Consider the following 14,855-nt stretch of genomic DNA (forward strand, 5'->3'; position numbering starts at 1 on the left):
AATCTATCTTTGAGCATGTTAGTAATAACAAATTCAAAGACTGCTTCCATTTTAATACTATGACACTTCAAGAAGCCCAATTCAAGAAATTTTATGCTTTCTAAGACAGTGTCTGCTGTAATGACTTGAAGGATGATTGCAAGCCAGTATATACAATACTTTTGTAACATTTTTTTTTACAAGCTTGCATACCTATTAACAACAGCATAGTTTTGAAGAAGTCTAGCATCTTATAAAGGCTTAGAGAGGTAAAGAACACACATTTTAGTTTTATCCATATTTGACAGTAATAACGAAGTTTGCTAAAGCTTGCTGTAAAGCTCAAGGAATTTATTACATGGTAACTAAGCCTAATTTAACAGCCTGCATCCAGTTATTTTTTCAATTGAAAGACTAACAATGCCTTCTTCAACACTATTTTTGAAGTGTTCCATTTCACAACATGTAAAAGATCTTTGTTTTGCTTATGCTTTGAAGAGACCAACTACAACATTAAACATTTGCTTTTTTTTAAAGCAGCTAACTGCTTTTTGAAGTAGTGATCGAAAGAGTAGCAGCTCTGCGCAAGCAGTCCCTAGTTAAGTACAAGGGACAGGTTGCAAAATTTGCACTAGACAAGGGCACAAGCAGCTCTTACTGCCAACGGAACTTGCTCCTACATAGTACCAGCAGCATCAGCAATCTACCAACTGTTAGCTGCCTTTTCTCGACTTAATCCAATCTAAGTTGAAAATTACATCTAAGATTACAAAGACCTCTAATCCATATCACCCAAGTCAAGGTCACTTGCCTATCTCAGTACCCTTCCAACCCACCTAGCATACAACTAGATTAAAACACCTACATGAAACACATACATATGAAGTCTACGTACCACAAATTTTCAGAGGTGCCTCTAGTTCCAGGAGAATAGGCTGGCTAAGAAATATTTCACGTGATTTTATGCACAAACCCCGAACTTCTGCTTCGGTCATCTGAACAATCTTTCCAGGACGACATCCTCGTACTGAAATGAGATGTTTAACAATTGAAGGTAACTATCACACAGATACACAGCAATAGGTAAGTGCAAATGAGCTGTATTTGAAATCTACATTTGACAAAAAGCCAGCAGCACATTCCAATATACTTACCAAATGTGTTGGAATTATGTATTCCAATGAATTCCAAAGTTAATCTCTGATACTGTGGTAACCTGTGCTTAAAAGTCTGTATGCAATCCTGTTAAATCAGACTCTCAGAAGAGAACAATTTAAGCCTTGCTTTCATCCACATTTGGATAAATAGCAACTTAAAAAAATTACTACTGTTAAATTAACAATCCCATTATGCTAGAGTATTCACAACAGGCAAAAAAATCCTGAGAATCAAAATCCTGAAAACACTTTCACATTAGCACAAAATAAACTTCTTTAAGACTGTTGAGTTCAACAGTGCTAGCTAAATACAAAGAAAAAACTACAAGCATGTTTACATGTTTGGCAGCGGAAATTGCCGTATTAGGTACATCACACTAAAAACTATGAAAGTTTGATTAAACCTTCATTCATACATAATGGCTCTTGAGTTATTGGAACCTTTACATCCAAAGACATTCTAATTAGAATGAAATTGAATTCCTAAACCAGTAAGTCAGGTACTCAGACCTATATTTAGCACTAAGTTTTCAAAAACATTCACATGTCATTGCACTCCAACCAACATCCTCTGGCAAATTTATCTGCAGCTGCTTCTTTCCACAAATGTCTATACGACTCCTCTGTCAGAGGCTTTAATGTGTCTTTAATGAAGCAGCAAAATAGAACAAATGTGTCTGCACTTTGGCTGATCCAGTTCAGTCCTGCACCTCAGCATAAACCAAACTTCAGAGTTCAAACTAATAAGCCAGGATGTATCAGTGTCTACAGCAGGTGAACATCCTGTTCTGCCATCTGCTTTAGATGGAAGCAACATTCAGCATTAAACCACAGGTAGTACCTACAAGAGAAGGTGGTACAAAACTTTTGCAGTTCAAATCCAAATGCTTTCAAACTTTCAAAAAATACCTTAGCCACTTGAGGGTATGTGTCTGTCGCAGACTCACAGCCACAGGTAATGCTTAGACAAACTGCTCTCACACAAGGTCCCCTGCAAGGCCTGGCATGGTCCCCCCAGCACCGCCGTAGTGTGAGCAGTTTGGATCCAGGAGAACTGGCCCAGATGATAATGACTGCTGCAGCCTGCTCAGCCCCTGCAGAGCTTTGGGCCAGGCAGGACCATCACCTTGATGCAAAGAGAAATGCACCTTGCTCGCAGGGGTGTTCCTGGGGTGTTGGAAGGTTCATTTTAGGCAGAAGATGTCACAGAGCACAGAAATGGTGCAGATGCCATCATGCCTGGTGCCTGTCCAGACCCCTTTGATGTCTGCTCAGGGGGAGGGTGTCCTCAGTCAGGGACACAGTGCTCTGCCTGGAGGTGTCCACAACCCAGATGGATGGCCAGACAGAGGGGCAGGAGACTCGCATGACCCCCTGGGCCCATACTGCCTCTCAGAGACCAGCAGGCACAGATGAGGATCAGGAAAAAATGGGGAAAAAAAGGATATGAGGGGAAACAGTTTGTCCTAGGTCACCTAGTACTGCAGTCCAAAGTGTTAAGCTCAAAAAGCTCTGCTCTGGTTATCACTGCATACTTCTCCCAGTGTAACTGCACATCTGACCATTCCAACACTGTGCTATGAATTTTTTTTTATTTTTAATAAACACCAGACACACTTGTTAAACTGAAGTTAGGAAGCAGCCACAGGAACATGTGACAAGGCAGAAATGAAGAATGGTTTTCTCAAGCAGGTAAGAGGTGTGAAACTAGATCCTGGGACAGCCCGTTTGAGTGCCAAAATAGCAGGAGGGCTAGTCTATCTGCAGCAAGGATACACTGGAAATACTTCACTCATTAGAATCCCACAAGAACAAGGCTGTGGCATACAGGACTTCTTCCAGTTAAACTCTGAATCAGTACAAGGTGATATTTACCATACGGCAAGTCACGCTCCTTTTGCTAATTAAGATTTCAACTGTACTTGAGAAAGCAAACAGCTTTTTAGTAACACTTTTTTTGTTATTCTTCATGCATTAAGATGTTGGCTTACATATTAAAAGAACACAAAGGCAGATATTAGACACTATCAAGGTGACTAGAAAACAATAAATGCCTACAGGCTTCTATTTCATCATATCTCAAATGTACTAAGTGATGCACTTACAGATACTTCTTCAGCCCCATGGGGATTATTAGCAAAAAATAAAAATCTCAGGCTTGACAGCTTTGCACAGGAGTTGACTATCCAATTTGTGAGGTACCAAAATGCTCCAATAATCTCCACCTTTTCAAACACTTGCATTCTGGTAGCTTATAATGATGCCTTTCAGAGACCAGAAACTCATTTTGATAGGCACAATAAACTGTCACTATACATAAGAAAGCTCCCACCTGAAAGAACAGTGTCTTAGTATCACAATGGCTATCATTTTATTGAAACAACTGTTATATTTTAAACCTATGGCTTACAACATCAAGGTCACACCAAAGGAGCATGCAGCATAACTAGCTTTTCAGTCTCATTTTCCCCTCTACAAACTGTGCATTCTTTTAACCTGTTTTGATAAGCAATTAAATTCTCCTCTGTATTTAGCTACTTTCATAATGTTTTGCAACACCAGAATTAAGTCATGTCACTTCTTGGTTTTAGTCTATGTGAAATAACTGCACACTTTTTACATCCACTCTAGTTTCGGAACTCAAACCCAGGAAAGCCCACCATACACAACATTAATGTTACCATAAGTAGTGCCAGACCAAGCACAGAGTCCAAAATTGAGACAGCAGTTCAAGAAGGGCACTCATAATACTTAAAATAACTTCAATCCAATCAATATTTCTTAGAACACCAGCCTTTAGCTCCCTTTGAAACTCACATGGAGGTTTAAACTTGGAACAATTGCTTTATAGGATTGAGGCTTTAAGCACTGCTGGATTTTGGCACTAGAAGACACAATGAACATGCAGCTCCTGACTTCAAAATTAACTGCCTGCCATAGTCAGTGCATCCAGTGTCTTGATGTTGGTTCTTTACTTATTACAGTAGAGCCTTAAATGTTGCAAGCCCTTAACAGACAAACCAACAGGACAGTAACTTATTACCACACTTTGGATTCTCCAGATAAGAGAAGTTTCTACAACTATGGCAAGTGTGTCACTCTCAGAAGAGGAGACAACACACACCTAATGACTGCAGTTACTTCCAGCCCTTGGGAAGGGTACAAAACTGGGCCACCGCACCTTTGCAAAGGCACTCTCCACCCTCCATCCAAACAGTCAGCAGCTCCACATAGCAAATGTGTAAGCTCAGTTTCATTTGAAGAAGTACAAAGCCTGGGGTTTCATGAGGAATAATCATCAATAATATAGTTAAGAGAAGAAGTTTTCTCCCACAACCCCCTGATCATCAATAAGGGTACTACATATTGAAAAAATGAGAAGCTACTGTGACCCTGGAAGCCTCAGCACTTTAGTGGATTCACAAAGGCACTGAAAGGTTTGCCAAGTCGTCACCCAGAACAACTGTGCCACAGCTGTGCTACGTACAAGTACACAAGCAAGACAAAGCACATCTTTCACCACCTTACACTACAACTAGAATTTTGTTCAAGTTTCCTTGACTCAGCTGAGCACCGTATGGATTGTAAACATGAACCTCTCTCACCACATTTAGTTTTTCAAAAGCCAAATCCTCAAGAACAGATTTAAAAAGGTTATGAGAATGAGATCAAGAATGTAAGTCATGTTTTTCAAACTCATTTATGAATCACTATAGCTAACCATCCTTAAAACATGCAAGTCATAGCTGCATGCATTGTAAAATCTGTAGCTCACATAAAGCCTTTAACAGCATTGGGAAAACCCATCATTTTTAATGGTTGTCATTTACCCAGAGCGGAAACAGCATCTCAACATTAGATGTAAATGAATTCTCTTTAATCTAAGACGCAGATGCTGTAAACAAGCTTTGTTTTACATAAAAGTCTTTAGTAGGGATAGCAATTCCTGTTGTAATACACAATCCCACGTGCATAGCGCTATGCCAGAACAAGCCTTTGCTGCAAGGAGCTTAAAGCAGAGTCACATAGCAGGGAATAAAGAGAATTAAAAGCAAGTACCTGCATTGTACTGTCAGGCTATTATTTTAGCACAACAGATCCTATAGTAATCCAAAAGCTGCTCTAATCAATATTAAAATGGCCTCTGCATCTACAGCACCTTTGATAAGCAACCTTAGCAAGTGTAGTAACAGCAATTAGTAATCTAAGACATGAGTTGCACAGTGACAGGAATTAAAAACTTCATCAAAAATAGTAATTTTTTTTTTTAATCCCTCCAAATTCATGCCAGACAGTAGCAGATTATATAAGGCAATACTAGAGAGGAAGAAAATAAATAAAACTAAGGAAAGCGGGTCAAGAACTGGCCATTCGAAGTTCTATGAGCACCACTTTTTGCTGTAATTTTTCATAAAATGGAGAAAATACATTTAACCTATTCTGTCACACTGTTTCGGGTGTGCCTCTTACTCTAACTATGCTGCTCGTTTTGTGGCATCACTTACAGAAGTTTCTTCAATTACCAAGTCAGCTGTGGTATGCACAGCTGTGCTAAGCATTTATACTGTGTTCTCCAATACCACACGTCCTGTTTACTGGACAAAACACACACAATTTTAGCATAACATTAAAACCCAGACAGACTTCCAAGTCTCTCAAAAAATTGGGCCAGCATTATTGCTAAGAAGCAGCCTCCTTCTTTCCCTACACTCTGCTTTTTTTGCAGGCATATGCATTTATGCGGCCACACAATAAACTGCATCAGTGAACTAATCTTTTCTTTCTAATACAAAGACATGACAAAACAAAAATGTAATCTAGATAGTCCCCCAAGCTGGAGAATACATTCACTGTGAACTTGGGCTAGGACTAGTGAAGGAATAAGCAGCTGGTTCTGCTTCTATTCACAGCAGCTCCAGCCAAGCTTATTTCTGAAATTATGGCTTTAAAGATCTATTTTGCCAGACTATATATAAAAAAAAAAAAAATCCCCAAACTACAACACAAGACTGCAAGCATGCAATTTTACAAATTGCACACAAGCAATTCCCACAAGCTTACACTCCCTGCTCACGTTCTGTGGAATGTTTGGTTATTGGTGATTAACAACTACAACATTTAACTTTTTATTTCTTGTACTTCAAAGTACTTTGGAGTATTCCATGAATCCTGAACAACCTCTCAATAGTAGGAGCAGAATGGATTTGGAAGCCAAAGGTGGCATTACCTATGACTTGGGAAAAAAACAAACAGTCCTTATACTGGTTTTGGAAACACGTTCTGAAGTTACCTGCTCTCAGCATTTTTAAAATCCAAGTTCTATATTTTCATGGTTTTAAGTCAGGAATCTGACATTGGATTTTAGAAGTGTCTTTCATTTTGGAAAGCAAAACTTCTACTTCCTCAAAATATTTTCTGTTATTTAAATTGTTCAGCTGTCATCCAGAAGCAGCCACTCCCTATCTTGCAGCAAAACATTGAGAGTTAAGCCAGCAACACAGGTTTTCAAACTTTCAGAATTACTGTAACAGAACTAAGCTTAGAATGGTTTTCGTTCATGTGTTACACTGGTGGACAACAACAATGTAAATAAAGCCCTGTCAGAGCTTTGCTCCATTCAGTAAGATGCATACTGCTGAATATACAGCTCCCCTCCATGGTGTACACAGCAAAGCCCTGTACCTTTCCTAGGGTACATGAACCAAACTTCCCCCTAAAAATAGAAGAATCAGCCTTCTAGGGAGTTCGTTCCTGAAGAACTGTGCTTTTATATCCAAGTTATCTTAAAATCTTAATAAATTTCCCTTCACTGGATGCCCTTGATATTACGTATTTTGCTAAAGAACACAGCGGTTGCTTGTAAGCTCATTTTAGCAGGACTTACTTAACATCAAACACAAATTCACAGCAGAGTAAGAGACTGCTCAAGCCTTTAATTTCTAACCAGGAAAATAACCAAACAATGAAGTCATGTTCTTCTACCCAAACTTGAATTTACATTCCTAAACTATATACTATCCAGCAGAATTAATGCTCTTGGAGAAGGATTTTTATTAGAAACTAATATGTAAAGTTGCTTCAGGGGATACCCAAATAAGGCCATGAAAACACGCAAGTGTCCCTACATCAACCTTCACCCATATTTGCTTTTCATGGACCACCTGCTTCATTACACAGAGGTTCCATAAACTGACAGTCTCAGTCATTCTGTACCATGTACAGTTCCAAGAATTGCTGAATTCAAGGTTGAAGGACAAGATCACATTAGTTACTCCATTCTGTAAGTAAAATGTGTAACCCTAATGTTTGTTACACTTGAACCTAAAACTCATGCAACTAGCAAAGCATAAGGTAGAAGCCTCTCACTATGCTGTATTATGTATTAAAGTGGTAGCAATTCCTGTTCTAGTCCACTTGGAAGGCTAACCTAGCATAAAAGTCTCATGAAACAATGAATTTCAGCTTCTTTCTCAAAGTTTGACTTTCTTTTCCTCTAAAGCAGTGCTAATGAAATGCCTAAAATTCGAGGAAGGCAGAGGCAGATTACAAAGTTACTTCATAACTCCTGAGAAGTACCAAGGAAAGAAGTTAAGTTGTAATACAAAAGGAGTTTAACATGACTTTTGCACCGCTTCAATTTCTCAGGTATTTAACTAATATGGTTATGTGGGATATACACACAAAAGCTTTGTATCAAGCCTGGTGTTAAGAAAGCACAAAACACACAAGATGGTGCTGTGAAACTAAGATGACCTAGCCTATGTACTAAGACAAATCACACAACAGTAAGAGAAGGCAGTAAACAGGTTCGTTTCTATGTGCAAATTATGGACCAGATACATACCACACTAGAGGCACCTCAGGTTGTAGTTAAGAGTAGATTCCCCTATACACACACACACACCCTTCACCAAGCACAGCATCTGACCTTACTGAGTAACAGCCAAATATAGTATGCTTGACTTCACAGTGCTAAACCACATATTGTGGTGGAATTTTTTTTTTTTTAAAAAGTTACATACCTACATTTGGTGGTCACTAATGAGCATTTAATTGCAACTATCAAGTATTAAAAATCCTCTTATATACATTAAACAAATGTTTTTCTCCTTTTATACTGTAATTTAGCTGTACTGTGGGCAAGACACTGAACGACTCAAGTAAAAACTGTGCTGCACAATATCTAAATGAAACAGTTACTGAAACACATAGCCTTCAAGTGGCAAAACAGCCAGACAGAATAAAGGAACGCCAGCACACATTGCCTGATGCTGGGCTCTTGGCCTTCAGTGCAATTTTTCAAGCCAACTATCCCATTTGTCATGCACTTATAAAGCTAAAGATGAACTGGCTGATATCTACACTGCTGTACAAACCCAGACACAAACATAGTTCTTCTTTCCATCCCTTCTCCCTGTTTAATACAATACCTAGAAACATAAGAAAACTGCCTATTTTCTTCCTCTCTCTAAAGACTATTTAAAAAATACATCCTTTGCAAGAAACTCCTTATTACGTTCTCCTTGTTTATTTTTCTAATAGCAGATTATCCAGTGATTTCACACCAAACCAGGTAATAACCCTTGTTTATTCAAGGTTCACCTTCATGGTTTGTTTATATTGTTCTTCAACAGATCACCAAGGTCTATTTTTCTTCTCTACTACTCCCTCTCTTTTTCAGTTATCAGTTACAGAGCCTGTGGAACCGCAAGCACTACCACTGTATCGTAGCACACCATCAGGCTGGCTGGATATGTTAATTAGTTAAGACACTAACCAAACAATAAATACATTATTGACCATAATACATTAGGCCAGTAGCTCTATAGCATTTAAAACTAATAAGGAAAATATCAATTATTTCATAAGCATTTAAAATCCAACTTCCATTTGAAAAACTGAATAACACTCAAATTCCTATCTTTATCACAACCCGCAAGATCTGTGAAATCAGAAGGAAATGAAGGCTGCAGCTTTCCTAGAAGATATCACATGACATGGTTAAGAACACTATGCAATCAGCTTTTATTAAGGCAATCATAAAAATCGCACTCTGAGCTGAACATTAAAGCAATAACCATTCTCCACATCTACTGGAAGTTCGACAACTCTCTTCTTGGATAAGTATTTCCCAGCTTTCTTGGTGGATCGGTACTATCAGAACTAGTAGTCCTCCTAGACTTCCCAAAACCAAAAATAGTTTTGTTTTAGAGCAGATCCACATTCAGTTCTATCAAATTAATTTAAATTGTTTATTTTAAATAGGTTAGCTAGATTTAGGCAAGCAAGGGGTCTTGCCTAGACAAGGTAAATTTGTTTGTACAGCTATATAAATAAACCTTCTTCACAGAAATCCAGCTTGTATTTAAAGCTACTGTATGTCTAGGTTTCCCCAACTACATCTTTTCTTCCATATGGTAAAGTCCTTAGTGTTTACTAAGACAGATATCTATATATTTGAAAGTGCAGAAAGTCCAGTCCAGCTGGGCTGCCTTATATGCAGAAATTCTAAGAGACATATACCACAGAAACAGGAAGCCCAACACCCAGACAGAAATATGGCAGTCTTACTTAACACCATCCACAGCACTCTTTACAAGTAAGGTCACACCTATTCCAACATCCTTGCTTTGATACAGAGGGAACTTTTCCACACATCACCAACATTTAAATTAGGTTACAGCCTGGCTTACATGTAAGCCTGATGTATCCATTTAGCTCAGCATTTTTGCAAATTTCAGGGCACTTCCCACAGAGGGATACATGGTGTGCCTAGTTGGGGCAAAACACAACACAAGTAGCAATTTCAGCTGCAGAGACTAAGAAGAAAAACTGTGCTGAAAGAAGAAAAACTTCTCTATTCATCCTGGAGAAGAGAAGGCTCCAGGGAGACCTTATTGCAGCCTTCCAATACTTAAAGGGGGCTTACAAGAAAGATGGGGACAGACTTTTTAGTACAGCCTGTTGCAATAGGACAAGGGGTAATGGTTTTAAACTAGAAGAGGGTAGATTTAGGCTAGATATAGGGAAGAAATTTTTTACAATGAGGGTGGCGAAACACCAGATTGCCCAGAGGTAGTAGACGCCCCATCCCTGGAAACATTCAAGGTCAGGTTGGACAGGGCTCTGAGCAGCCTGATCTATTTGAAGATGTCCCTGCTCACTGCAGGGGGGTTGGACTAGATGACCTTTAAAAGTCCCTTCCAACCCAAACTATTCTACAATTCCATATTTGACATCTGCCATACTCATGGCAGTCCTGTGTGTGTGCATACTGCTGTGCTGTCCACAGCTAGAATGGACTGGGAAAATCTATCCACCAGATGGCATAGCTGGGAAGGTAGGAAGAAAAAAAACCCAACACAATAAAAGTCCGCACACTGAAGCAAAAAATGAGGCTATCATCTTTTTGTGTACCATAGTGCAACTAAGCCTAACCCATGACTAGAATTCTGAATACCAGCGCAAGAAAGAAACAGTCATAAGACTAATTTGGCCTGCTCACCTTTATGGTCACATCTCAGTCCAAAAGTGTTTTAATGAAGCTATGGAATTTTGTGTTTATGTGACCTGTAAATCTTTGCAGATTCACTTATGAGTGACTTCTTTATCAAAAGAAATCTTATAATAAAGCTCAAAGTATCTCCAAGATCAGTCAGGCACACATCTAAGAGCACTAGCATCTCCCTCAATCTTCTAGTAAAGAAACAGGAACTGGAATTTAAGTCTGGAGGTAGAAGAAATAAGAGAAAGCACTGCTACATTCAGAGTTTATGCATGCAGTACACACTTTAGTTTTACTTTCCCCCAAACACAAGTTATTTTTAAAGTATCACTAACTAGTAACTAAGTACTAGACACATTGCAAGAGAAAGTAAATTCAAAACAAGCTCTTACCATTCCTAAATTCAGCACTTAACCAATGAATAAAAAGGATAAGAACTTGGTATATGCAAAAGAACATGGAAATTAAAAGCTAATGTCCTAGAAGACTATCACCATACATTACACTATGGTTCAGTTGAGTCTTTCTGAAAACTATCCCCAATTTAACTCAAGAGTTAATCAGTCTGGTTTTTAGGACTTAAAAGATCTCTAAAATAAGTACACATTCAAGATAAGCATGCATGCACACGTGTTGAGGGTTGGGAAGATGTTCTTGATGAATTCTCTCAAACAGCCTGGCTAGAGGCCACTTCATATTGATATCTTGGAAAAAAAGGAAAAACAAAACAACACATGGAGGGCAAGACAATCTAAGTAGGTAATTCAAATCAAAAGGCAAGTTAATGTGTCATATAACTCAACAGATACATAGTCTTGAGCAACAAGGCTAAAAACAGTTAGAGTAACCTAATTCAAGTAAGAGCAAGAACCCTTGCTAATACCACAGCCTGGAAACAGGTGTCACCAACCAGCAACCCAATGACAGCAGGGAAGTTTCCTGTTGCTGTGGCTTTTGGTATGTATTTGCTACCCTTTAAAATTTATGTGCAGCAGCCCCTGAGAGACAATTGTAGACTGCCATTCAAACTTAAAGCTATCCGTTTCACTTAAAAGTAACCAAAAGGACTAAATACGTACTGCATGACAACATTTCCTAAAAGTGTCTTTTTATTATTTCGATGTGCATTTTTACAGCTCAAAAGCCACGTTTCCTTATCCTTTAAGTCTAAGTTGAAGTGTAATGGAGCCAAAAAGCTTGCTTTAAAGTAATTAATTGTTCCAGAGGTAAGAGTCAATACCAATTTTTCTGTGCAAGCAGCGTGGGGAGGGATTCATACTCACTTTACCAGAACAGGTCAGCTAAGCAACAGCATGAGCTCCAGCACATGAGCTGCCAATTGTACAAAAAACAAAGCTTCATTGTGAAACACTACTATTTGAACCACAGCTTAAAACATTATATGCTAGCAGTACAACAAATAAAAGATGTTAAATGGAAGCAAAAATAATTCATACACAATGCATTCTTTCAACAGGTATTTTTTCCCAAATAAAACCTGCAAGAATCTATTCCACTTCAGATACAAGATGTTGTACAAGGCACTCCTACTACTGTTAGTAAGTGACAAGCAGAGAAAAAACACCACATCTACCTTAAGAATCTTCCTAATCTCTGCTCAGAGAGAAAAACAGATGAAAAATTATAAGCAAAGCTCGATTCAGAAGTTGCACATCCATATCCCTAAAGATTAAAGTACTATGGAATACAATGCACAGATTAGGTTGCTTGGACACGAGGCACCCCATCATAACCCAAAGAGCTAGAAAGTTGCAACACAAGTATTTATGGTGTATGTAAATGGTACTGAACACATATTTTAAAAGTCTTAGTTAAAAAAGGGATAAGCAGGGTAATATTTAAGGTAACAGGGAGCAGAACAATCCAACAGGTTGCATACCAAAACACTGCAGAATCCCCTCCTCTTAAAGCAATCTGTATTTAAGTAACTACACTGATGAGCAAACAGTACCTTTCAAATAGGTTTTTTTAAAGTTTGTCTCAAAAAACCCACCACCACACATATACATATTGATGTCCTGAAAAACTCTGCACTACAAAATCAATGTTTACTAGGTTACTCTTTGGTTTGTCTTAAAAACTTACCTGCTAATCTGGGTTTCAACACCCAGAAAAAGGGAGTTTTATCTGTATTAGTGATCAAAGATAAACTTCGACTGACGATACCTGCAGGTTCCTTCATACTATACTACACTGCATACATTAAATCACAAACATAAGCAAAATTGCCCAAAACCTTTATGTATTTTAAAATATTGATTTTATTGTTCATAAAAGTTTCACATCTAAAAAGAACAGATAGCAACTACTACAATAATCCTCAAAACCCTAAAAATTCTGCTTTGCAGTAACTCAGCTGAACAAAACTTTCAGACTTACAAAACTTGTTTCAATTCCAGAACTGTACATACTCCATAAATTCCTTTCTACATGCCTTCTGCAAAGTGATCCAACTATCCAGGAGTACAGCAACCAAATAAGTGAACAGCACATACCCATGCATGTATTCTCATCTCCTACATATCAGGTATTTGTTGAATGTGGAATAAAAGATTAATAAAAGAGGCCTAAGAAGACTAAACATTCAAAACATAACTTACGTAAGAAGAAAATGCTAGCAGTAATTCCTCAGCTTCTCCAAAAGCAGGGAAGTAAGTCAGTTTCCTCCTGACTCTGAAGGAAAGACTTACTATTTATATTTAATACACACAAAGCCCTTCATCGCTTTTATTAGCCATCCATGACAGCCACTTTTGGAGACTGCCCCGTAGGCAGGCAGAGGAATGTCAGCGCACTAAATCCCTCTGCTTCCACTGACACTCACGTACATACAACTCCACACCTGACGCAGCTTGTACACGCTATTTTAAACGCGGAAGACTGCGACTAACCCAACCAGAGGAAGGGATAAAGCCGCCCGCAGCTCAGCTAGCGAGGCTTCCCCAGCTCGCCCCTCAGCCAGGCAGCTGCAGCGGGGTGGAAAAGAGAAGAAGGAAAGCGAGGCTTTTTTTTTCTTTTTTTCTTCCTCATTTTAAATAGGAAGGCAGCCACCTCACTTAAACAGGGAGGACGGACCCCCGCGCACACCAGCGCCGACAGGACGCTTAAATGCGCCCCTCCTCCCTCCGAAGGGCTCCGCAGGACCGAGCTCGGGGCACGGGCGACGCACGCCAAGTCCTCTCCCGGCCGCCACCCCGGGCCCGGCAGCGCTGGAGAAGGCGCTGCCCCCGCTCCCCCGGCCGCAGCGCGGGACGAGCCCGCCCCGCCCGCTTCCCCCCACCTCGCCGGCAGCTCCGGCTCCCGCGGGGAGGCGACGGCGCCCTCTCGCCCTCCGCGGTACGCGCGTGGGGCGGCGGGCAGGCGGGGCTGCCCGGCGCCGCGCTCACCTTCCAGCAGCCGGGTGATCAGGCTATCCACGTTCAGCTCCCCATCCGCCATTTTGTGGCCACCAAACTCGGTCCCGGGCGGGGAGAGGGCGGGGTAGAGGGCGCTTCACGGAGGAGGAGGAGGAGCAGGGAGCGGTGGCGGCAGCTACAGTGGCTCCCCCTACCCCCCTCCGGCAGTCCCCTGCGGCCACCCGGCCTCTCCCGCGCTGACAGCCGAAAGCGCCGCGCCCGGTCCCGCACCACTAAATGGGGGGAAGCCGCCACCCCTCCCCCCTGCGCCTCCTCCCCGCCTCAGAAGCCGCCAGGGCGCATGCGCCCCCTCACCCCTACCGCCGCGGCTCTGCCGCTCCGCGCTCCAGCCACCGCGCAGGCGCCGAAGGTGCTGGCGGGCTTCGGGGCGCATGCGCAGAGCGTCATTCACCAACCCTCCCTCGTTGCCTGCGGGTCTCCTGGTAACTGCCTGGGCGCGCGGTGCTGCAGGCCGCGCTGGGCGGGCCGGGCAGGGCCGGTCGGGTCGGCCGCTTACCTGCCGGCCTGTGGCCCTCGCAGGAGGGAGCTGCCCAGCCCCTGCACCCTGGGCTGGTCTTCCCTGGCGTGCTTTCTGCCCGGGCCGGTCCTCGGAGCCGCGGGGCTTCCTCTGGGTCAGTCCCTTAGGCTTCCACGGAGCGCCGGGTGAGGAAGCCTTTCCTGTCACGACGCCCGCAGCGGCCAGTCCTGAGAGGTTGGGCTGCTCCGCCGGCTGTTTCCATAACTCGGGGAGCAGCTCCGAGGACTTCATCGTGGATGTGGGGATACTCGGCGCCTCTA

At 41.3% G+C, this 14,855-nt stretch overlaps 1 protein-coding gene across 2 annotated transcripts in view; it reads right to left on the reverse strand.

Annotated features, from left to right (window-relative positions):
* The window catches only part of PPP1CB (protein phosphatase 1 catalytic subunit beta), a 30,533-nt gene extending 16,177 nt beyond the window's left edge, over positions 1 to 14,356 (reverse strand). The window contains exons 1-2 of one of the 2 annotated variants that reach the window (XM_052805191.1): positions 14,049 to 14,356; positions 875 to 1,006 (exon numbers count right to left, since the gene is read on the reverse strand). In XM_052805191.1, the coding sequence (XP_052661151.1) occupies positions 875 to 1,006; positions 14,049 to 14,100 (184 nt within the window). In that variant the 5' untranslated portion in view covers positions 14,101 to 14,356. Of the gene's footprint in view, positions 1 to 874; positions 1,007 to 1,133; positions 1,968 to 14,048 lie in introns of those variants that run through there. The other variant, XM_052805192.1, reaches the window with a different exon arrangement.
* Positions 14,357 to 14,855: the final 499 nt, after the last annotated feature.

This window comes from Harpia harpyja, chromosome 13, assembly GCF_026419915.1.
Source record: "Harpia harpyja isolate bHarHar1 chromosome 13, bHarHar1 primary haplotype, whole genome shotgun sequence".
NCBI classification, from domain to species: Eukaryota; Metazoa; Chordata; class Aves; order Accipitriformes; family Accipitridae; genus Harpia; species Harpia harpyja.